The following is a 24,999-nucleotide window of genomic DNA, read 5'->3' as shown; positions in this document are numbered from 1 at the left end:
GGGATGGACAGAGAATAGATCATACCTCGCGGTAGGACCGCCCCAGGCAGCAGGTCGATCGCACAGTCCCATGGCCGATGAGGTGGTAAAGTGGTTGCCAGCTGTTTATCAAAGATCTCCTGGAACGCCCGGTAAGGTGGAGGAATGTCCGTGGGGGGCACAGCAGAAGAATCTTCCACGGAGGTGGCGGAGAGAGAGATTTCCTGAACCGGAGTGACTGGACGGATAATGGACTTGGAAATGGCAGGCAGACAATGATTGTGGCATTCTTCACCCCACTGTAGGACCTCACCGGTTGACCATTGAATATGTGGTGAATGGAGTTCCAACCACGGGCGTCCCAGGATGATCTCAGCCGTCGAGCCCTCCAGCACCAGAAAGGAAATTGCCTCCTTGTGAAGCCAGCCGATCTCCAGCCCTAGATCCGGGCTGCGGTGTCCAATCCGGCCACGGCCAAGAGGTTTTCCGACGATGGATTGAACGTGAAGGGTGTGAGGAATGGTACGTTGCTTCGTTTGGAGCCGATGGAGAGTGGTGAGTGAGATGAAGTTACCGGCGGATCCGGAGTCAATTAGCGCTTGAACTGGAAGGGAACGATTCATATATGTGATAGTAGCAGATGTATATTTCATATTCGATATGGATAGGGGTAACTGAACTGTACTCACTGCGGGTCGAGGTGGACGAATGGGACAGGTGGATAACATATGTCCAGCAGCTCCGCAATATAGACAAAGTCCGTTGGTTATACGGCGATTGCGCTCGGAGATCGGTAGGCGAGCAGACCCGATCTCCATCGGCTCTGGTGCTGGAGGACTGTAAGCGGCAGATGGGCGAGGAGGCGGAGGTGCAGGGCTATCTAGCTGGCAGGCAGTGCGGCGTTGGTCGATGCGGATGGATCGCTGTATAATGCTCTCGATACCCACTGTGTCGTCGTAGATGGCTAACTGGAGACGAATGTCGGGATTCAGACCGTGGCGGTATGCAGTGATAAGTGCAGACTCATTCCATCCCAGCGAAGCGGCGAGGGTCCGGAACTGCAGAGCATATGCAGCCACTGACGATCTCCCTTGCTTCAAACGAAACAGCTGATCCTGCACGGAGATCGAGTGCAGAGATTGTGAGAACACTTCCAGGAAGTGATTGGAGAATGAGGCGAAGGTTCTGGTGACAGGCCCACGATCTTTCCATAGGGCATGAGCCCATTGAAGAGCCCGACCCCGGAGAAGGGAGATAAAGAAAGCGACCTTCGATTCTTCAGTGGGGAACGAGGATGGAATCATTTTTATGTAGAGCTCGCACTGCAGAAGGAAGCCGCTGCACTCCTCCTCCTCGCCAGAGAAGGGCGCTGGTTGGGCCATGGGACATACAGAGGCAGCAGCAGAGGAAAAGGCTACGGTGGAAGTAGCGATCACAGATGCACTAGTCCGGGGAAGAGGTGCTGTCGATGGGGAACTCGTGCCCGTGGTGGTTGCGGGCGTAGGTTGAAGCATGTTTTAGGTTGGTCTGGTCTTCTGTCACAGAACAGAATGGCACAGACGGGTGAGTTTGAACAAGGTTTATTGAATGACAGTCACAGGATGGTAAGTAGCGTGCTAGTTGAAGTTGATGAGAGTATGAACAGTCTGATGATGTTTTCCTTATCTGAACAGGAACGGATGAATGGAGAGCTGACCGGAACAGCGGAGCTTGGAGACTGAAGAGGACTGGCAGCAGACGGGGACCAGGGACCGGAACAGACGGGAGAATGACGGGTTGGAGATACAATGCAGGTAAGTGGTATCAGGAACGTAATGTAGCGATAGCGAGTCTGTAATCGTGGTTGAGACGAGACCAGACAGTGAGTGACTGAATGAGGTGAGTATATATGGAGTGGATGATAGTCCGGATAAGTGATGGCAGGTGGTGACGACAGGTGATGATGATTAGTAGTCAGGGGAACCGGAACGAGTGGGCGGAGTGCAGGTATCTGGTGCTGACGCAGATGGATCCGTGACAACTACGTATGACTCAGATTATTATTTTTTTCTGAATTTTACAACAATTCTGGCTGTTTTTGAACGTAAACATAATTCTTAAATGAAAAAAGGGAAAAATTGGGGAAGTTATAATATTTGTATAATTTAATTTAGAAACAAATGATGTATAATTACATTTTTAGAAGATATGAGGCTTTTAGTGTTTACTTTTTTGACATTACTTTAATCTTTGGCCATAGTTGCACATGTCTACTGGCTAATAAATGTGATGTATCTGTTGAGTTTCAAGCAATTTCAAGCATGCTAAGAGTCCCAAAAGCATCAAAAAGAATGTTAAAGTTTGTTTCGTTGCCACGACAACAGTATCAAAGATATCAAAAATTCATTCACAGGTCTACATCTGCCGTGTATTTACATTATACAGATGAAGTTTGAAGCAAATCGGTTAAAAATAAGAGAGTGATTTCAAAGCATTTTGAAAGTGACACACTTCCTGCTGCCAGTTGGTGGCGCTATAACTTTGACTCACAATAGTCACATCCATGTGATCGGTCTCTTACAGCGAAAACACTGCTGAAGTTTCATCAAGATCAGTTAATGTATGCTGAAGTTATAACACACATCCTGTTTCTTGTTTCTCGCCATAATTTCGTTTCCTCGCCACGGCCAAACCGTTCGAGATATCAAAAATCCCGTGGCACTTTTTCATCCTTAATGTCTTGACTTCACGCTGATCGAGTTTCGTCGAATTTGGTTCAGTGCTCTAGGAGCAATAATTTAAATTCCATTGCATGTGTTTTAAACACAACCCTAAATAGCCGACTTCCTGTTGGGCTGGGGTAAAAAGTAAGAGTGTGAAGTATATATGAAACGATGAGATCTATATGTGTTCCAAGTTTCATATTATTACATGCAAGTGTGTTTGATTTATGGACCAAATTTTCAGACCAAGTTTATTGACCAAGTTAATCTGATTAATAAACTAATTATATAAAACTATTGTCAATTCACTACAATTAAACTAGTTATATGCCTTTACTTATAAAAAATAAAAATAAAAACTTATTTAAAAAATACCAGGCTTGAGAAATGTATTTTCTTTATGCAGGTCATACACACAGCAGTGAAATGGTTAAGCCCCCTCCCCCTGCACACACACACACACACAGACAGCCAGCCAGTCAGCCAGCCAGCCAAAGACACAGAGACACAGAGACATGTAGGCTCAGAGTGGCCATATTCAAACAAAAATATCTGACTTTCTGTGGGTCCTAGCTAATAAGTGTAAATTAGAAAGTTGTCCGGCTCGAGGAGTACAATATACATACCAATTTTTGTAACTCTAGTTAAAACTAACAACCCCACTTTTGTCAAAAGGTGGCGCTACTGAGCCCTCACCACGCCCGTTTCTGAAACTTTGCACATGTCTACTGGCTAATAAATGTGATGTGTCTGTCGAGTTTCATGCAATTTGAAGCATGCTAAGTGTCTCAAAAGCATCCAAAAAGCATCCTAAAAGAAGGGTAAAGTTTGATGCGTCGCCACGGCAACAGTTTCAAAGATATCAAGAATCCATTCACAGGTCTACATCTGCCGTATGTTTACATTATACATATGAAGTTTGAAGCAAATCGGGTAAAAATAAAAGGGTGATATCAAAGCATTTTGAAAGTGACACACTTCCTGCTGCCAGTTGGTGGCGCTATAACTTTGACTCACAATAGTCACATCCATATGATCGTCCTCTTACAGCGAACACACTGCTGAAGTTTCATCAAGATCAGTTAATGTATGCTGAAGTTATAACACACTTCCTGTTTCACGTTTCTCGCCATGATTTCGTTTCCTCGCCACGGACAAACCGTTCGAGATATCAAAAATCCCCTCGCAAACTTTCATCCTCAATGTCTTGACTTCACGCTGACCGAGTTTCGTCGAATTTGGATCAAAGCTCTAGGAGGAGTATTTGACATTCCATTGCGAGCGTTTTACAAACAAACCTCAATAGCCGACTTCCTGTTGGGCTGGGGTAAAAAGTAAGAGTGTGAGGTATAGATGAAACGATGAGATCAACATGTGTACCGAGTTTCATATTATTACATACAAGCGTGTTTGAGTTATGGACCAAGTGTTCGGACCCAGTTCCAGGGGGCGCTGACGAGCCGCCCTGCCACGCCCGGGTACCATCTTCAGCCCGGCTCTGATGGCCGCGGGTTCTGACCCGTGTGCAAAGTTTCAAGAGTTTTCGAGCACGTTAAGGGCCCCAAAAGTGCCCAAAAGGTAGCAAAATAATAATAAATATAGCTGCGAGCAGCGATGGCGGGCCCAAGCCGGTGGCACCGCAACCCCGGTTCCTTCAGTTACCTAAAGGCACCCGGGTGGCGGTGCCGAAGGCTTTGGCCCTTTCATGATTAAATGTTAAAACGGCTTGCCATACTCTGTCATTTCGACTAGTCAAAATTATGTTACAGATATCTTAAATGATAATACAAACTATCCAAAATGTAATTACGACTAGACAGAAAGACGTTGTTGATATCTACAATGTTAATTCCGGATAGGCAAACTTAGCTTTTAAATGTTAAAAGGGCTTGCCATACAGGGACGTAGGCTCAGAGAGAGGCTCACCATATTCAAACCAAAATATCGGACTTCCTCTTGGTCCGAGCTAATGACTATGTAATAGAAAGTTGTCCGGCTTGAGGAGTAAAATGTATATACCGATTTTTGTAACTGTAGATAAAACTAACAACCCCACTTTTGTCAAAAGGTGGCGCTATTTAGTCCTTGCACCATGCCCGTTTCTGAAACTTTGCACGTCTACTGGCTAATAAATGTGATGTATCTGTTGAGTTTCAAGCAATTTCAATTTCAATTTGACTGTTGAAAAGAAGTGCGCCGATTAGATACTCAGGATCGGTATCGGCTCTGACACTGCCATCTTTGACGAGGCTGATTCAAATTCTATATTGTGCATATACTATTCTATGTAAGGCACAAAGGCACAAAAACTTTCTAAAGTACCATAAAGTTTTTGTGTACTGTATCATAAGTGTTCTGAAGCTATTATGTGATATAGAAATTAATATTTAAGTCATTAAATTCAAGAACACGTAAACTTTTCCCTCTCTGCGCCTGTCAGTCATTCTCCATTCAGCATTCAAACAGCACGTCGCATTCGGTTACAGTCAACGATGAAACGATCTTCAAGATGATTCAATGTTAATCCTATTATACTGGGTCTTTAAGATAAAGGTCTAAAGGTCTATATTTTCGAATGAAGAAACTTTTTCTTGCTGGACTTTATTGCTGTAACTTAATCGTGTTACTTTCTACCGGGTGTCAGACGCTGTCGGTTAGATCACAACACTAGAGTCAGAGCACTATAATTGTTCTTCACGCACACAGTAACTGAAATTTAAAACCTTTAAAAGAAAAGGCTCAATAAACTATTGCATAGATAGATAATGTATAATACACTGTTCATAAATATGTATTTCCTTTGTGCTTTGAACTTTTCAATACGGACTCAATGCGCTGTAACTTCATGTGGCTTCAAGCACATCATTCTCCACTCGGGATGCACATAAGTGCTTTGTGCTGCACCGTATTAGAGCCGTAATATCATAATGCAGTGACGTAATGACAGATTATTAATTGCCTTTCAATTATATGTTGCTGCGTCATTAAACATCTGTCCTATGCATTTCAAACATTTATAGCAGCCATGGCTATATCTTTTTATGATTTTTGTTATCTTGTTTTTCATGAATGTATTTTTTAAAAATAAGAGCAATGTGTATTATCTATTATTAATATAGTTTATAATAGCATTTTTGTCATAGATTATGACAAAGTAATCATATGATCCACCAGCGAGGAACCAGCAGAACAGAGTGAACATTCTTTCTGTTTAGTTCAATCCTACTTAATAGGAATTTATTTAAAATGCTCGCTCTACTCCACACCATTAATGTCTTGTGCGGACATCCGTATTTCGACTTTCGGTTTTAAGTAAGCGATTTAAAAGCTCCCAAGTCCCAGCGGAGTCACACGTTGATTAACCGGTGGGAATATACACAATAGGCCTACCTGATATTGAACACAAGAGGGCAGTATAGCACTACGTATGACTCAGATTATTATTTTTTTCTGAATTTTACAACAATTCTGGCTGTTTTTGAACGTAAACATAATTCTTAAATGAAAAAGGGAAAAATTGGGGAAGTTATAATATTTGTATAATTTAATTTAGAAACAAATGATGTATAATTACATTTTTAGAAGATATGAGGCTTTTAGTGTTTACTTTTTTGACATTACTTTAATCTTTTGCCATAGTTGCACATGTCTACTGGCTAATAAATGTGATGTATCTGTTGAGTTTTAAGCAATTTTAAGCATGCTAAGAGTCCCAAAAGCATCAAAAAAGAATGTTAAAGTTTGTTTCGTTGCCACGGCAACAGTATCAAAGATATCAAAAATTCATTCACAGGTCTACATCTGCCGAGTATTTACATTATACAGATGAAGTTTAAAGCAAATCGGTTAAAAATAAGAGAGTGATTTCAAAGCATTTTGAAAGTGACACACTTCCTGCTGCCAGTTGGTGGCGCTATAACTTTGACTCACAATAGTCACATCCATGTGATCGGTCTCTTACAGCGAAAACACTGCTGAAGTTTCATCAAGATCAGTTAATGTATGCTGAAGTTATAACACACATCCTGTTTCATGTTTCTCGCCATAATTTCGTTTCCTCGCCACGGCCAAACCGTTCGAGATATCAAAAATCCCGTGGCACTTTTTCATCCGTAATGTCTTGACTTCACGCTGATCGAGTTTCGTCGAATTTGGTTCAGTGCTCTAGGAGCAATAATTTAAATTCCATTGCATGTGTTTTAAACACAACCCTAAATAGCCGACTTCCTTTTGGGCTGGGGTAAAAAGTAAGAGTGTGAAGTATATATGAAACGATGAGATCTATATGTGTACCAAGTTTCATATTATTACATGCAAGTGTGTTTGATTTATGGACCAAATTTTCAGACCAAGTTTATTGACCAAGTTAATCTGATTAATAAACTAATTATATAAAACTATTGTCAATTCACTACAATTAAACTAGTTATATGCCTTTACTTATAAAAAATAAAAATAAAAACTTATTTAAAAAATACCAGGCTTGAGAAATGTATTTTCTTTATGCAGGTCATACACACAGCAGTGAAATGGTTAAGCCCCTTCCCCCTGCACACACACACACACACACACACAGACAGACAGCCAGCCAGCCAAAGACACAGAGACACAGAGACATGTAGGCTCAGAGTGGCCATATTCAAACAAAAATATCTGACTTTCTGTGGGTTCTAGCTAATAAGTGTCAATTAGAAAGTTGTCCGGCTCGAGGAGTACAATATACATACCAATTTTTGTAACTCTGGTTAAAACTAACAACCCCACTTTTGTCAAAAGGTGGCGCTACTGAGCCCTCACCACGCCCGTTTCTGAAACTTTGCACATGTCTACTGGCTAATAAATGTGATGTGTCTGTCGAGTTTCATGCATTTTGAAGCATGCTAAGGGTCTCAAAAGCATCCTAAAAGCATCCTAAAAGAAGGGTAAAGTTTGATGCGTCGCCACGGCAACAGTTTCAAAGATATCAAGAATCCATTCACAGGTCTACATCTGCCGTATGTTTACATTATACATATGAAGTTTGAAGCAAATCGGGTAAAAATAAAAGGGTGATATCAAAGCATTTTGAAAGTGACACACTTCCTGCTGCCAGTTGGTGGCGCTATAACTTTGACTCACAATAGTCACATCCATGTGATCGTCCTCTTACAGCGAACACACTGCTGAAGTTTCATCAAGATCAGTTAATGTATGCTGAAGTTATAACAAACTTCCTGTTTCACGTTTCTCGCCATGATTTCGTTTCCTCGCCACGGCCAAACCGTTCGAGATATCAAAAATCCCCACACAAGCTTTCATCCTCAATGTCTTGACTTCACGCTGACCGAGTATCGTCGAATTTGGATCAAAGCTCTAGGAGGAGTATTTCAAATAACATTGCGAGCGTTTTACAAACAAACCTCAATAGCCGACTTCCTGTTGGGCTGGGGTAAAAAGTAAAAGCGCGAGGTATAGATGAAACGATGAGATCAACATGCGTACCGAGTTTCATATTATTACATGCAAGCGTGTTTGAGTTATGGACCAAGTGTTCGGACCCCATTCCAGGGGGCGCTGACGAGCCCCCCTGCCACGCCCGGGTACCATCTTCAGCCCGGCTCTGATGGCCGCGGGTTCTGACCCGTGTGCAAAGTTTCAAGAGTTTTCGAGCATGTTAAGGGCCCCAAAAGTGCCCGAATAGTCGTAAGAAAAATAATAATAATAATAATAATAATAATAATAATAATAATAATAATAATAATAGAAAAGAATAATCCTAAGGAAAACAATAGGGCCTTCGCCCTTTCAGGGCTTGGGCCCTAATTATAATAATAATAATAGTAAAGAAAAATAATCCCAAGGAAAACAATAGGGCCTTCGCCCTTTCAGGGCTTGGGCCCTAATAAAGAATTCCAAGGAAAACAATAGGGCCTTCGCCCTTTCAGGGCTTGGGCCCTAAATAATCGCAAGGAAAACAATAGGGCCTTCGCCCTTTCAGGGCTTGGGCCCTAATAATAATAATCCTAAGGAAAACAATAGGGCCTTCGCCCTTTCAGGGCTTGGGCCCTAATAATAATAATAATCCTAAGGAAAACAATAGGGCCTTCGCCCTTTCAGGGCTTGGGCCCTAATAATAATCGTTAGGAAAACAATAGGGCCTTCGCCCTTTCAGGGCTTGGGCCCTAATAATAATAATAATCGTTAGGAAAACAATAGGGCCTTCGCCCTTTCAGGGCTTGGGCCCTAATAAAAAATAATCGGAAGGAAAACAATAGGGCCTTCGCCCTTTCAGGGCTTGGGCCCTAATAATCCTAAGGAAAACAATAGGGCCTTCGCCCTTTCAGGGCTTGGGCCCTAATAAATAAAAACATTTATTCATCAAGGATGAATAAACTGATCAAAGTTACAGTAAAGACATTTATAATGTTAGAAAATATTTTTTTTAAATAAATGCTGTTCTTTTTAACTTTCTATTCATCAAACACAACTACACAACTGTTTTCAACATTGATAATAATAATAAATATAGCTGCGAGCAGCGATGGCGGGCCCAAGCCGGTGGCACCGCAACCCCGGTTCCTTTAGTTACCTAAATGCACCCGGGTGGCGGTGCCGAAGGCTTTGGCCCTTTTATGATTAAATGTTAAAACGGCTTGCCATACTCTGTCATTTCGACTAGACACAATTATGTTACAGATATCTTAAATTATAATACAAACTATCCAAAATGTAATTACGAATAGACAGAAAGACGTTGTTGATATCTACAATGTTAATTCCGGACAGGCAAACTTAGCTTTTAAATGTTAAAAGGGCTTGCCATACAGGGACGTAGGCTCAGAGAGAGGCTCACCATATTCAAACCAAAATATCTGACTTCCTCTTGGTCCGAGCTAATGACTATGTATTAGAAAGTTGTCCGGCTTGAGGAGTACAATGTATATAGCGATTTTTGTAACTGTAGATAAAACTAACAACCCCACTTTTGTCAAAAGGTGGCGCTATTTAGTCCTTGCACTATGCCCGTTTCTGAAACTTTGCACATGTCTACTGGCTAATAAATGTGATGTATCTGTTGAGTTTCAAGCAATTTCAATTTCAATTTGACTGTTGAAAAGAAGTGCGCCGATTAGATACTCAGGATCGGTATCGGCTCTGACACTGCCATCTTTGACGAGGCTGATTCAAATTCTATATTGTGCATATATACTATTCTATGTTAGGCACAAAGGCACAAAAACTTTCTAAAGTACCATAAAGTTTTTGTGTACTGTATTATTAGTGTTCTGAAGCTATTATGTGATATAGAAATTAATATTTAAGTCATTAAATTCAAGAACACAAACTTTTCCCTCTCTGCGCCTGTCAGTCATTCTCCATTCAGCATTCAAACAGCACGTCACATTCGGTTACAGTCAATGATGAAACGATCTTCAAGATGATTGAATGTTAATCCTATTATACTGGATCTTTAAGATAAAGGTCTAAAGGTCTATATTTTCGAATGAAGAAACTTTTTCTTGCTGGACTGTAACTTAACCGTGTTACTTTCTACCGGGTGTCGGACGCTGTCGTTTAGATCACAACACTAGAGTCAGAGCACTATAATTGTTCTTCACGCACACAGTAACTGAAATTTAAAACCTTTAAAAGAAAAGGCTCAATAAACTATTGCATAGATAGCTAATGTATAATACACTGTTCATAAATATGTATTTCCTTTGTGCTTTGAACTTTTCAATACGGACTTACTGCGCTGTAACTTCATGTGGCTTCAAGCACATCATTCTCCGCTCGGGATGCACATAAGTGCTTTGTGCTGCACCGTATTGGAGCCGTAATATCATAATGCAGTGACGTAATGACAGATTATTAATTGCCTTTCAATTATATGTTGCTGCGTCATTAAACATCTGTCCTATGCATTTCAAACATTTATAGCAGCCATGGCTATATTTTTTTATGATTTTTGTTATCTTGTTTTTCATGAATGTATTTTTCAAAAATAAGAGCAATGTGTATTATCTATTATTAATATGGTTTATAATAGCATTTTTGTCATAGATTATGACAAAGTAATCATATGATCCACCAGCGAGGAACCAGCAGAACAGAGTGAACATTCTTTCTGTTTAGTTCAATCCTACTTAATAGGAATTTATTTAAAATGCTCGCTCTACTCCACACCATTAATGTCTTGTGCGGACATCCGTATCTCGACTTTCGGTTTTAAGTAAGCGATTTAAAAGCTCCCAAGTCCCAGCGGAGTCACACGTTGATTAACCGGTGGGAATATACACAATAGGCCTACCTGATATTGAACACAAGAGGGCAGTATAGCACTACGTATGACTCAGATTATTATTTTTTTATGAATTTTACAACAATTCTGGCTGTTTTTGAACGTAAACATAATTCTTAAATGAAAAAAAGGAAAAATTGGGGAAGTTATAATATTTGTATAATTTAATTTAGAAACAAATGATGTATAATTACATTTTTAGAAGATATGAGGCTTTTAGTGTTTACTTTTTTGACATTACTTTAATCTTTTGCCATAGTTGCACATGTCTACTGGCTAATAAATGTGATGTATCTGTTGAGTTTCAAGCAATTTCAAGCATGCTAAGAGTCCCAAAAGCATCAAAAAGAATGTTAAAGTTTGATTCGTTGCCACGGCAACAGTATCAAAGATATCAAAAATTCTTTCACAGGTCTACATCTGCCGTGTATTTACATTATACAGATGAAGTTTGAAGCAAATCGGTTAAAAATAAGAGAGTGGTTTCAAAGCATTTTGAAAGTTATACACTTCCTGCTGCCAGTTGGTGGCGCTATAACTTTGACTCACAATAGTCACATCCATGTGATCGGTCTCTTACAGCGAAAACACTGCTGAAGTTTCATCAAGATCAGTTAATGTATGCTGAAGTTATAACACACATCCTGTTTCATGTTTCTCGCCATAATTTCGTTTCCTCGCCACGGACAAACCGTTCGAGATATCAAAAATCCCTTGGCACCTTTTCATCCTTAATGTCTTGTCTTCACGCTGATTGAGTTTTGTCGAATTTGGTTCTGTGCTCTAGGAGCAATACTTGAAATTCCATTGCATGTGTTTTAAACACAACCCTAAATAGCCGTCTTCCTGTTGGGCTGGGGTAAAAAGTAAGAGTGTGAAGTAGGCTATATATGAAACGATGAGATCTATATGTGTACCAAGTTTCATATTATTACATGCAAGTGTGTTTGATTTATGGACCAAATTTTCAGACCAAGTTTATGGACCAAGTTAATCTGATTAATAAACTAATTATATAAAACTATTGTCAATGCACTACAATTAAACTAGTTATATGCCTTTACTTATAAAAAATAAAAATAAAAACTTATTTAAAAAATACCAGGCTTGAGAAATGTATTTTCTTTATGCAGGCCATACACACAGCAGTGAAATGGTTAAGCCCCCTCCCCCTGCACACTCACACACACACAGACAGGCAAAGACAGAGATGTAGGCTCAGATTAAGCAAGACCACATTCAAACAAACACATCTGACTTTCTGTGGGTCCTAGCTAATAAGTTTAAATTAGAAAGTTGTCCGGCTCGAGGAGTACAATATACATACCAATTTTTGTAACTCTAGTTAAAACTAACAACCCCACTTTTGTCAAAAGGTGGCGCTACTGAGCCCTCACCACGCCCGTTTCTGAAACTTTGCACATGTCTACTGGCTAATAAATGTGATGTGTCTGTCGAGTTTCATGCATTTTGAAGCATGCTAAGGGTCTCAAAAGCATCCTAAAAGCATCCTAAAAGAAGGGTAAAGTTTGATGCGTCGCCACGGCAACAGTTTCAAAGATATCAAGAATCCATTCACAGGTCTACATCTGCCGTATGTTTACATTATACATATGAAGTTTGAAGCAAATCGGGTAAAAATAAAAGGGTGATATCAAAGCATTTTGAAAGTGACACACTTCCTGCTGCCAGTTGGTGGCGCTATAACTTTGACTCACAATAGTCACATCCATGTGATCGTCCTCTTACAGCGAACACACTGCTGAAGTTTCATCAAGATCAGTTAATGTATGCTGAAGTTATAACACACTTCCTGTTTCACGTTTCTCGCCATGATTTCGTTTCCTCGCCACGGACAAACCGTTCGAGATATAAAAAATCCCCTCGCAAACTTTCATCCTCAATGTCTTGACTTCACGCTGACCGAGTTTCGTCGAATTTGGATCAAAGCTCTAGGAGGAGTATTTGACATTCCATTGCGAGCGTTTTACAAACAAACCTCAATAGCCGACTTCCTGTTGGGCTGGGGTAAAAAGTAAGAGTGTGAGGTATAGATGAAACGATGAGATCAACATGTGTACCGAGTTTCATATTATTACATACAAGCGTGTTTGAGTTATGGACCAAGTGTTCGGACCCCGTTCCAGGGGGCGCTGACGAGCCGCCCTACCACGCCCGGGTACCAGCTTCAGCCCGGCTCTGATGGCCGCGGGTTCTGACCCATGTGCAAAGTTTCAAGAGTTTTCGAGCACGTTAAGGGCCCCAAAAGTGCCCAAAAGGTAGTAAAATAATAATTATTAATATAGCTGCGAGCAGCGATGAAGGGCCCAAGCCGGTGGCACCGCAACCCCGGTTCCTTAGTTACCTAAAAGCACCAGGGTGGCCATGCCACTGGCTTTGGCCCTTCATCGTGGATCACAGCTATATATATATATATATATATATACTGTATATATATATATACTGTATATATACATATATATATGAAGCCGGTGGCACCGCCACCCTGGTGCCTTTAGGTTTATTGTGCACGACATGCAAAATGTAACCCTGCTTTGACTGATGCAAGCTCTACAGCACAGTTTATAGTAAGAAAGAATATAGTAAGAAAGAAAAGTAAGCTGTTACTCAGATGGTTTGGGAAAAAAACATTCATCATGTCGCATTGGTTTTAGTTACTTGTCCTCAAACAGAGCCCTAATCTGTTTATATTTCAGTTACACATTCTACATTGATTAAAAAAGAAAAATCAAATGTGTTTTTAATTCATACAGAAATAAAATATTTATAATTCAGCTGAGAATAAAGTTAGTTCAAATTTTAAGAAAAACAAATATATGATCTGAAATATAGCACATTCATTTTTAAATTCATTCAGGTTCAATTACCAAAAATACAATCTTAATTTAATTTAAAACAAATAATAAATCTAAAATATATGGGTTATATGCATATTTTGTAAAAAAAGAAAAAAAAAAGAAAGAAAGATATGAAGAGTTCAGATGCAAAAGCCTCTAAGTGCCATTTGAAATTTTCTTCTAGAATGATCATTTTTATCAAGCTTGTATATTTAAGTTCAGTGATTTCACTTAAATGGCAATGATGATTACCTATTAATTGTTATTTAAGTGAAATTACTGAACTTAAATATACAAGTTTGATAAAAATCATCATTAAAGAAGAACATTTCAAATGGCATTTAGAGGCTTTTGCATCTGAACTCTTCATATATATCCAAAAACACAAGGCCTTAAACTTTAACAAGGATGCAACTCTTATCACTACAACAAACATAGTCACACACACAAGTCAAGTCACTTACATTTTAGATGCAATATTGACTTTTTAGATGCAATATTGACTTTTTTTCTGTTTCAGCAGAGAAAATAGTTAAACAAAGATCACAGCGACCCATCGCGCATCTCAAAGCAATGTGTTTTCTCATTACTGAATGATTCAGCATTTTGAATCCATGACTCGTTCATTAAGACGGTCATCTGGCGACACCTTATGGTGATTTAGGGTTATGTTTAAAAGTATCGTTCTTTACAGCGATTTTTAATTGACTCCTGTTAAACCAATCTCGTAACATTATTGTGTAACCGATTTAATTTGATCAGCCTTACCTAGGGTAACAGCCCTATAGTGTCTTATTATTCTAAATTATTGAATTTATTGATCAAATTTACTAATGAAAAATGAAGCATACATTTATTAAGACTAGGCTGCCCTGCAGATATTAGGCTACAATATGGAGATTTAAATATATCATTTATCAAATAATCTGTTTATTTTTAGGTTACACATTACATTGTTTAAAAAATAAAAATCAAATGTGACCCGCTCTGGCGAAATGAGTCGGAAGTTGCAACCTTCCATTTTAAGATATGGGCCGATTATGTGGAAAAACCATGAAATAACAAAAAAAATATATATATATATATTTTTGCTAATTTCAAAGAACAGACATTCAAAAATAATCTCACAGGGTTTCGTAGTCGAGATAATTGAGTAAAGGTATTTAAATAACGATTAAAGTTGTCAAAGCTTTAAATTCGCTGAAATAAACATTGCTCTTCTCAACTCCCCTCGTCACCTCTGAGCATTTCCCGGGTATCCCCTGAAACGTTGAACTCACTGGAGGCTTCTAACCTAAACTGCGTGAGTATATTTATCTGCAAGAAGAATATAGCCGTAAGGCTGTAACGATCGCGACACTCAGATCCACGAACCTGTGTCGCGGTGTGAGAAGACAGAATCACGACACCGACACGTCCCTTCAACTCCCGAAGTTATCCTTCACGTCCAGACCCAATGCTAGCTACAACATCTTTAAATTACTATTAGTATTATTTGAAGTTAACATTAGCCTATAAAATACGTAGACTTACACCACAAAACTTAAATTATTACTAATTTTTTTTTAAATTGGGCAATTTCAGCATCCAATTCCCAGATAATTAAATATTTTAATAAATTGGCCTATGTGAACCACACTGCACAAACCAAAAGTAATACTCACCGGATGAAGAAGGGTTGACTCTCTCCAGAACATAAAATCTTTATTTTATTTTCCGTGTTCGCATTTATGAGGAAAAACAATCCGAACGTGACCGTTCTCTGGAAGCAGCACTAAAACTTTCACATAGCTTAAACATGCAAGCACAAAGCCTTTCTTTAAAGTAAATTTCGTTTTAAAATAATTATCTTAATTTAAATCAATGTTTCATCAACCAATTACTAGGATTTAATAATAAGAAATAAATTGCAGACAATAGGCTAGGCCTAATCACGACGCGGAGACGCGCGGCACGTGAACTGAAGCTTGTCTCATGAACCGAAAGTCAGCGTATAAGGTATCCTCACAGACATATATATTGAAATGTCTACTTTTAAACACAACCATTCAAAATGAAAGAAAACAGACTGCTCTCTGCTTATGTGGGCTAATCCGTATGAAAACTGAATTTCTCTCTGACTCCTCTTTAATCTTTCTGATTTTAGAACATTTTTGTAAAAGTGACTTTTTAATTATTTATTTCAAAAAAATTAAAAATAAGTTGAGTTTCAGCCTCGTTAAATTGCATTTATATGTTAATCTATTTGGTCAAATTAAGCTATATAAAATAAATAGTTTATCCCTTAAAATGCTATGGATTTTGAAAGATATCAAAAAAAAAAAAAAAAAAAAAACGGGCAAAAAAACTTTAAAAGCGATTTTCTTAGGTTTTCAATTGGAAAAAAAAGGGCAGACGACCAGAATTCAAATCTGTATATCGTTACAACCATTCAAGGTATGACCAAGGTATCATTTGAAAGCTTACAGTGTCCTCTTTCCATTAATATCAAAATCTCAATTTTTAAATTTGGGTCACTGTGACTAATTTTGCTGGATCAGTTCGGTCACAAATGTGTTTTTTATTGTAGTATTATTTTATACAGAAATACATTATAATTATATATAATATACAAAATATAACCGTGGGCGCGATTAAACAGTGTTACAATAAAACTCAACATTGTGTTTTTTAAAAATAAATTCAAATAATACAAATCCCGAAATTGCGCTAATTTTAAAATTAAACTAAAACTCATGGCTGCACAAGCATTCATAACTGTGCGCGCCAACAGCGAGGAACCAGCAGAACAGAGTGAACGTTCATTCTGTTTAGTTCAATCCTACTTAATAGGAATTTATTTAAAATGCTCGCTCTACTCCACAACATTAATGTCTTGTGCGGATATCTGTATTTTGACTTTCGGTTTTAAGTAAGCGATTTAAAAGTTCCCGAGTACCAGCGGAGTCACACGTTGATTAACCGGTGGGAATATACACAATAGGCCTACCTGATATTGAACACAAGAGGGCAGTATAGCACTACGTATGACTCAGATTATTTTTTCTTCTTCTGAATTTTAAAACCTTTCTGGCTGTTTTTGAACGTAAACATAATTCTTAAATGAAAAAAGGGAAAAACTGGTTTAATTATAATATTTGTATAATTTAATTTAGAAACAAATGATGTATAATTACATTTTTAGAAGATATGAGGCTTTTAGTGTTTACTGTTTACTTTTTTGACATTACTTTAATCTTTTGCCAAAGTTGCACATGCCTACTGGCTAATAAATGTGATGTATCTGTCGAGCTATCTGTATCTATCTGTTTCAAGCAATTTCAAGCATGCTAAGAGTCCCAAAAGTATCAAAAAAGAATGTTAAAGTTTGATTTGTTGCCACAGCAACAGTATCAAAGATATCAAGAATCCATTCACAGGTCTACATCTGCTGTATTTTTACATTATACAGATGAAGTTTGAAGCAAATCGGTTAAAAATAAGAGGGTGATATCAAAGCAGTTTGAAAGTGACACACTTCCTGCTGCCAGTTGGTGGCGCTATAACTCTGACTCACAATAGTCACATCCACGTGATCGTCCTCTTACAGCGAACACACTGCTGAAGTTTCATCAAGATCAGTTAATCTATGCTGAAGTTATAACACACTTCCTGTTTCACGTTTCTCGCCATAATTTTGTTTCCTCGCCACGGCCAAACCGTTCGAGATATCAAAAATCCCCTCGCAAACTTTCATCCTCAATGCCTTGACTTCATGCTGACCGAGTTTCGTGCCGTGTGTTTGAATTCTCTAGGAGGAGTATTGCACATTCCATTGCGAGCGTTTTACAAACAAACCTCAATAGCCGACTTCCTGTTTGGCTGGGGTAAAAAGTAAGAGCGTGAGGTATAGATGAAACGATGAGATCAACATGTGTACCGAGTTTCATATTATTACATGCAAGCGTGTTTGATTTATGGACCAAGTGTTCGGACCCCGTTCCAGGGGGCGCTGTCTAGCCCCCCTGCCACACCCAGGTACCATCTTCAGCCCGGCTCTGATGGCTGTGGGATCTGACCTGTGTGCAAAGTTTCAAGAGTTTTCAAACCCGTTAAGGGCCCCAAAAGCCGCTAAGAGTCTCAAAATCATAAAAAAAAGAATTTTAAAGTTTGATGCGTTGCCACGGCAACAGTATCAAAGATATCAAGAATCCATTCACAGGTCTTCTTCTGCTATGTATTTACATTATACAGATTAAGTTTGAAGCACATCGGGTAAAAATAAAAGGGTGAGTTCAAAGCATTTTGAAAGTGACACACTTCCTGCTACCAGTTGGTGGCGCTATAACTCTGACTCACAATAGTCACATCCATGTGATCGTCCTCTTACAGCGAACATACTGCTGAAGTTTCATCAAGATCAGTTAATGTATGCTGAAGTTATAACACACTTCCTGTTTCACGTTTCTCGCCATAATTTCGTTTCCTCGCCATGGCCAAACCGTTCGAGATATCAAAAATCCCCTTGCAAACTTTCATCGTCAATGCCTTGACTTCATGCTGACCGAGTTTCATGCCGTGTGTTTGAATTCTCTAGGAGTAGTACTTCAAATTCCATTGCGAGTGTTTTATGAACAACCCTAAGTAACCGACTTCCTGTTGGGCTGGGGTAAAGAGTAATAGTATGAGGTATATATGAACGATGAGATCTATATGTGCACCGAGTTTCATATTATTACATGCAAGCGTGTTTGATTTATGGACCAAGTTTTCGGACCCTGTTCCAGGGGGCGCTGTCTAGCCCCCCTGCCACGCCCGGGTACCATCTTCAGCCCGGCCCTGATGGCCGCGGGTTCTGACCCGTGTGCTAAGTTTCAAGAGTTTTTGAGCATGTTAAGGGCCCCAAAAGTGCCCGAATAGTCGTATAAATAATAATAATAATAATAAATATAGCTGCGAGCAGCGATGGCGGGCCCAAGCCGGTGGCACCGCAACCCCGGCTCCTTTAGTTACCTAAAGGCACCGGGGTGGCGGTGCCGAAGGCTTTGGCCCTTTCATGATTAAATGTTAAAACGGCTTGCCATAGTCTGTCATTTTGACTAGTGACAATTATGTTACAGATATCTTAAATGATAATACAAACTATCCAAAATGTAATTACGACTAGACAGAAAGACATTGTTGATATCTACAATGTTAATTTCCGGATAGGCAAACTTAGCTTTTAAATGTTAAAGCGGCTTGCCATACACGGACGTAGGCTCAGAGAGAGTCTCACCATATTCAATCCAAAATATCTGACTTCCTCTTGGTCTGAGCTAATGACTATGAATTAGAAAGTTGTCTGGCTTGAGGAGTACAATGTATATAACGATTTTTGTAACTGTAGATAAAAAATAACAACCCCACTTTTGTCAAAAGGTGGCGCTATTTAGTCCCTGCACCATGCCCGTTTCTGAAACTTTGCACATGTCTACTGGCTAATAAATGTGATGTGTCTGTTGAGTTTCATGCAATTTCAAGCATGCTAAGAGTCTCAAAAGCATCCTAAAATAATTTCAAAGTTTGAAGCTTTGCCACGGCAACAGTTTAAAAGATATCAAGAATCCATTCACAGGTCTACATCTACCGTATGTTTACATTATACAGATGAAGTTTTTCATCTGTTTTTCATCATTATACAGATGAAGTTTTTCATCTGTTTACATTATACAGATTAAGTTTTTCATTCATATTATTACATGCAAGCGTGTTTGATTTATGGACCAAGTTTTCGGACCCCGTTCCAGGGGGCGCTGTCTAGCCCCCCTGCCACGCCTAGGTACCATCTTCAGCCCAGGCCTGATGGCTGTGGGATATGACCTGTGTGCAAAGTTTCAAGAGTTTTCAAACCCGTTAAGGGCCTCAAAAGCCATTAAGAGTCTCAAAATCATCAAAAAAAAGAATTTTAAAGTTTGATGCGTTGCCACGGCAACAGTATCAAAGATATCAAGAATCCATTCACAGGTCTTCATCTGCCATGTATTTACATTATACAGATGAAGTTTGAAGCAAATCGGGTAAAAATAAGAGGTTGATTTCAAAGCATTTTGAAAGTGACACACTTCCTGCTGCCAGTTGGTGGCACTATAACTTTGACTCGAAATAGTCACATCCATGTGATCGTCCTCTTACAGCGAACACACTGATGAAGTTTCATCAAGATATGTTAATGTATGCTGAAGTTATAACACACTTCCTGTTTCACGTTTCTCGCCATAATTTCGTTTCCTCGCCACGGCCAAACCGTTTGAGATATCAAAAATCCCCTCACAAACTTTCATCCTCAATGTCTTGACTTCTTGCACACCGAGTTTGGTTGTGATTGGTAAACACATGCGTTGTAATTTGATGTATTTCTCCTAGGACAACTATTCAAACAACCCATAATTCTCAACTTCCATTTTAATTGTCGTAAAACTTAGAGCACGAAAGTTGTTTGGCCTGATGTGATCTATAATTGTACCGAGTTTCATATTAATTCACGCAAGTGTGTTTGATTTATGGACAAATGTTCGAATCCCAGTCCAGGGGGCGCTGTCGAGCCGCCCTGCCACGCCCGATGACCAGCTTCAGCCCGGCCCTGATGGCCATGGGTTCTGACCCGTGTGCAAAGTTTCAAGAGTTTTAGAGGATGTTAAGGCCCCCGAAAATGCCAGAGAAGTCGCACACAGCAAATAAAGGGTTAAAATTAACCTGACAGGCGCCCCTCCTCTCACTCACACAGAGAGACACTGAGAGACTGGCAAAATTCTAAGATTTTCTCTACATTCAAACAAAGATATCTGACTTTCTGTGGGTCCTAGCTAATGAGTGTCAATTAGAAAGTTGTCCGGCTCGAGGAGTACAATATACATACCGATTTTTGTAACTGTAGATAAAACTAACAACCCCACTTTTGTCAAAAGGTGGCGCTACTGAGCCCTCACCACGCCCGTTTCTGAAACTTTGCACGTGTCCACTGGCTAATAAATGTGATGTGTCTGTCGAGTTTCATGCAATTTCAAGCATTCTAAGGGTCTCAAAAGCATCCTAAAAGAATGGTAAAGTTTGATGCGTTGCCACGGCAACAGTTTCAAAGATATCAAGAATCCATTTACAGGTCTTCATCTGCCATGTATTTGCATTATACAGATGAAGTTTGAAGCAAATCGAGTTAAAATTAGAGGGTGATTTCAAAGCATTTTGAAAATGACACACTTTCTGCTGCCAGTTGGTGGCGCTATAACTTTGACTCACAATAGTCACATCCATGTGATCGTCCTCTTACAGCGAACACACTGCTGAAGTTTCATCAAGATCGGTTGATGTGTGCTGAAGTTATGATACACTTCCTGTTTCACGTTTCTCGCTATAATTTTGTTTCCTCGCCACGGCCAAACCGTTCGAGATATCAAAAATCCCCTCGCAAACTTTCATCCTCAATGTCTTGACTTCACGCTGACCGAGTTTCGTCGAATTTGGATCAAAGCTCTAGGAGGAGTATTAAAAATTCCATTGCGAGTGTTTTACGAACAACCCTAAATAGCCGACTTCCTGTTGGGCTGGGGTAAAAAGTAAAAGCACGAGGTATAGATGAAACGATGAGATCAACATGTGTACCGAGTTTCATATTATTACATGCAAGCGTGTTTGATTTATGGACCAAGTGTTCGGACCCCGTTCCAGGGGGCGCTGTCTAGCCCCCCTGCCACGCCCGGGTACCATCTTCAGCCTGGCCCTGATGGCCGCGGGTTCTGACCCGTGTGCAAAGTTTCAAGAGTTTTTGAGCATGTTAAGGGCCCCAAAAGTGCCCGAATAGTCGTATAAATAATAATAATAATAATAAATATAGCTGCGAGCAGCGATGGCGGGCCCAAGCCGGTGGCACCGCAACCCCTGGCTCCTTTAGTTACCTAAAGGCACCGGGGTGGCGGTGCCGAAGGCTTTGGCCCTTTCATGATTAAATGTTAAGACGGCTTGCCATAGTCTGTCATTTTGACTAGTCACAATTATGTTACAGATATCTTAAATGATAATACAAACTGTCCAAAATGTAATTACGACTAGACAGAAAGACATTGTTGATATCTACAATGTTAATTTCCGGATAGGCAAACTTAGCTTTTAAATGTTAAAAGGGCTTGCCATACACGGACGTAGGCTCAGAGAGAGTCTCACCATATTCAAACCAAAATATCTGACTTCCTCTTGGTCTGAGCTAATGACTATGAATTAGAAAGTTGTCTGGCTTGAGGAGTACAATGTATATAACGATTTTTGTAACTGTAGATAAAAATAACAACCCCACTTTTGTCAAAAGGTGGCGCTATTTAGTCCCTGCACCATGCCCGTTTCTGAAACTTTGCACATGTCTACTGGCTAATAAATGTGATGTGTCTGTTGAGTTTCATGCAATTTCAAGCATGCTAAGAGTCTCAAAAGCATCCTAAAATAATTTCAAAGTTTGAAGCTTTGCCACGGCAACAGTTTAAAAGATATCAAGAATCCATTCCCAGGTCTACATCTACCGTATGTTTACATTATACAGATGAAGTTTTTCATCTGTTTTTCATCATTATACAGATGAAGTTTTTCATCTGTTTACATTATACAGATGAAGTTTTTCATTCATATTATTACATGCAAGCGTGTTTGATTTATGGACCAAGTTTTCGGACCCCGTTCCAGGGGGCGCTGTCTAGCCCCCCTGCCACGCCTAGGTACCATCTTCAGCCCGGGCCTGATGGCTGTGGGATATGACCTGTGTGCAAAGTTTCAAGAGTTTTCAAACCCGATAAGGGCCTCAAAAGCCATTAAGAGTCTCAAAATCATCCAAAAAAAAAAAAGAATTTTAAAGTTTGATGCGTTGCCACGGCAACAGTATCAAAGATATCAAGAATCCATTCACAGGTCTTCATCTGCCATGTATTTACATTATACAGATGAAGTTTGAAGCAAATCGGGTAAAAATAAGAGGTTGATTTCAAAGCATTTTGAAAGTGACACACTTCCTGCTGCCAGTTGGTGGCGCTATAACTTTGACTCGAAATAGTCACATCCATGTGATCGTCCTCTTACAGCGAACACACTGATGAAGTTTCATCAAGATATGTTAATGTATGCTGAAGTTATAACACACTTCCTGTTTCACGTTTCTCGCCATAATTTCGTTTCCTCGCCACGGCCAAACCGTTTGAGATATCAAAAATCCCCTCACAAACTTTCATCCTCAATGTCTTGACTTCTTGCACACCGAGTTTGGTTGTGATTGGTAAACACATGCGTTGTAATTTGATGTATTTCTCCTAGGACAACTATTCAAACAACCCATAATTCTCAACTTCCATTTTAATTGTCGTAAAACTTAGAGCACGAAAGTTGTTTGGCCTGATGTGAACTATAATTGTACCGAGTTTCATATTAATTCACGCAAGTGTGTTTGATTTATGGACAAATGTTCGAATCCCAGTCCAGGGGGCGCTGTCGAGCCGCCCTGCCACGCCCGATGACCAGCTTCAGCCCGGCCCTGATGGCCATGGGTTCTGACCCGTGTGCAAAGTTTCAAGAGTTTTAGAGGATGTTAAGGCCCCCGAAAATGCCAGAGAAGTCGCACACAGCAAATAAAGGGTTAAAATTAACCTGACAGGCGCCCCTCCTCTCACTCACACAGAGAGACACTGAGAGACTGGCAAAATTCTAAGATTTTCTCTACATTCAAACAAAGATATCTGACTTTCTGTGGGTCCTAGCTAATGAGTGTCAATTAGAAAGTTGTCCGGCTCGAGGAGTACAATATACATACCGATTTTTGTAACTCTAGTTAAAACTAACAACCCCACTTTTGTCAAAAGGTGGTGCTACTGAGCCCTCACCACGCCCGTTTCTGAAACTTTGCACATGTCTACTGGCTAATAAATGTGATGTGTCTGTCGAGTTTCATGCGATTTGAAGCATGCTAAGGGTCTCAAAAGCATCCTAAAAGAATGGTAAAGTTTGATGCGTTGCCACGGCAACAGTTTCAAAGATATCAAGAATCCATTCACAGGTCTACATCTGCCGTATATTTACATTATACAGATGAAGTTTGAAGCAAATCGGGTAAAAATAAAAGGGTGATTTCAAAGCATTTTGAAAGTGACACACTTCCTGCTGCCAGTTGGTGGCGCTATAACTTTGACTCACAATAGTCACATCCATGTGATCGTCCTCTTACAGCGAACACACTGCTGAAGTTTCATCAAGATCAGTTAATGTATGCTGAAGTTATAACACACTTCCTGTTTCACGTTTCTCGCCATAATTTCGTTTCCTCGCCACGGCCAAACCGTTCGAGATATCAAAAATCCCCTCGAAAACTTTCATCCTCAATGCCTTGACTTCATGCTGACCGAGTTTCGTGCCGTGTGTTTAAATTCTCTAGGAGGAGTATTGCACATTCCATTGCGAGCGTTTTACAAACAACCCTAAATAGCCGACTTCCTGTTGGGCTGGGGTAAAAAGTAATAGTTTGAGGTATATATGAACGATGAGATCAACATGTGTACCGAGTTTCATATTATTACATGCAAGCGTGTTTGAGTTATGGACCAAGTGTTCGGACCCCGTTCCAGGGGGCGCTGTCTAGCCCCCCTGCCACACCCAGGTACCATCTTCAGCCCGGCTCTGATGGCTGTGGGATCTGACCTGTGTGCAAAGTTTCAAGAGTTTTCAAACCCGTTAAGGGCCCCAAAAGCCGCTAAGAGTCTCAAAATCATCAAAAAAAAAGAATTTTAAAGTTTGATGCGTTGCCACGGCAACAGTATCAAAGATATCAAGAATCCATTCACAGGTCTTCATCTGCTATGTATTTACATTATACAGATTAAGTTTGAAGCAAATCGGGTAAAAATAAGAGGGTGATTTCAAAGCATTTTGAAAGTGACACACTTCCTGCTGCCAGTTGGTGGCGCTATAACTTTGACTCACAATATTCACATCCATGTGATCGTCCTCTTACAGCAAACAAACTGCTGAAGTTTCATCAAGATCAGTTAATGTATGCTGAAGTTCTGACACACTTCCTGTTTCACGATTATCGCCATAAGTTCGTTTCCTCGCCACGGCCAAACCGTTCGAGATATCAAAAATCCCCTCGCAAACTTTCATCCTCAATGCCTTGACTTCATGCTGACTGAGTTTC

The 24,999-nt window shown here is 39.8% G+C and overlaps 1 protein-coding gene across 5 annotated transcripts in view; it reads left to right on the top strand.

Moving 5' to 3' along the window:
- Positions 1-24,999, top strand: part of LOC120492429 (neuronal pentraxin-1) — a 132,688-nt gene that overhangs the window by 52,876 nt on the left and 54,813 nt on the right. For 2 of the 5 annotated variants that reach the window (XM_089134058.1, XM_089134057.1), the window contains exon 4: positions 1,653-1,772. The exons of 2 other annotated variants lie outside the window; for them this stretch is intronic. In XM_089134058.1, coding sequence (XP_088990184.1) covers positions 1,653-1,772 — 120 coding nt within the window. Of the gene's footprint in view, positions 1-1,181; positions 1,543-1,652; positions 1,773-24,999 lie in introns of those variants that run through there. One more of the 5 variants, XM_089134061.1, reaches the window with a different exon arrangement.

Source organism: Pimephales promelas, chromosome 8, assembly GCF_988280905.1.
Source record: "Pimephales promelas chromosome 8, fPimPro1.hap1.1, whole genome shotgun sequence".
Lineage (NCBI taxonomy): Eukaryota > Metazoa > Chordata > Actinopteri > Cypriniformes > Leuciscidae > Pimephales > Pimephales promelas.
This window is presented reverse-complemented; position numbering and strand designations above follow the sequence as displayed.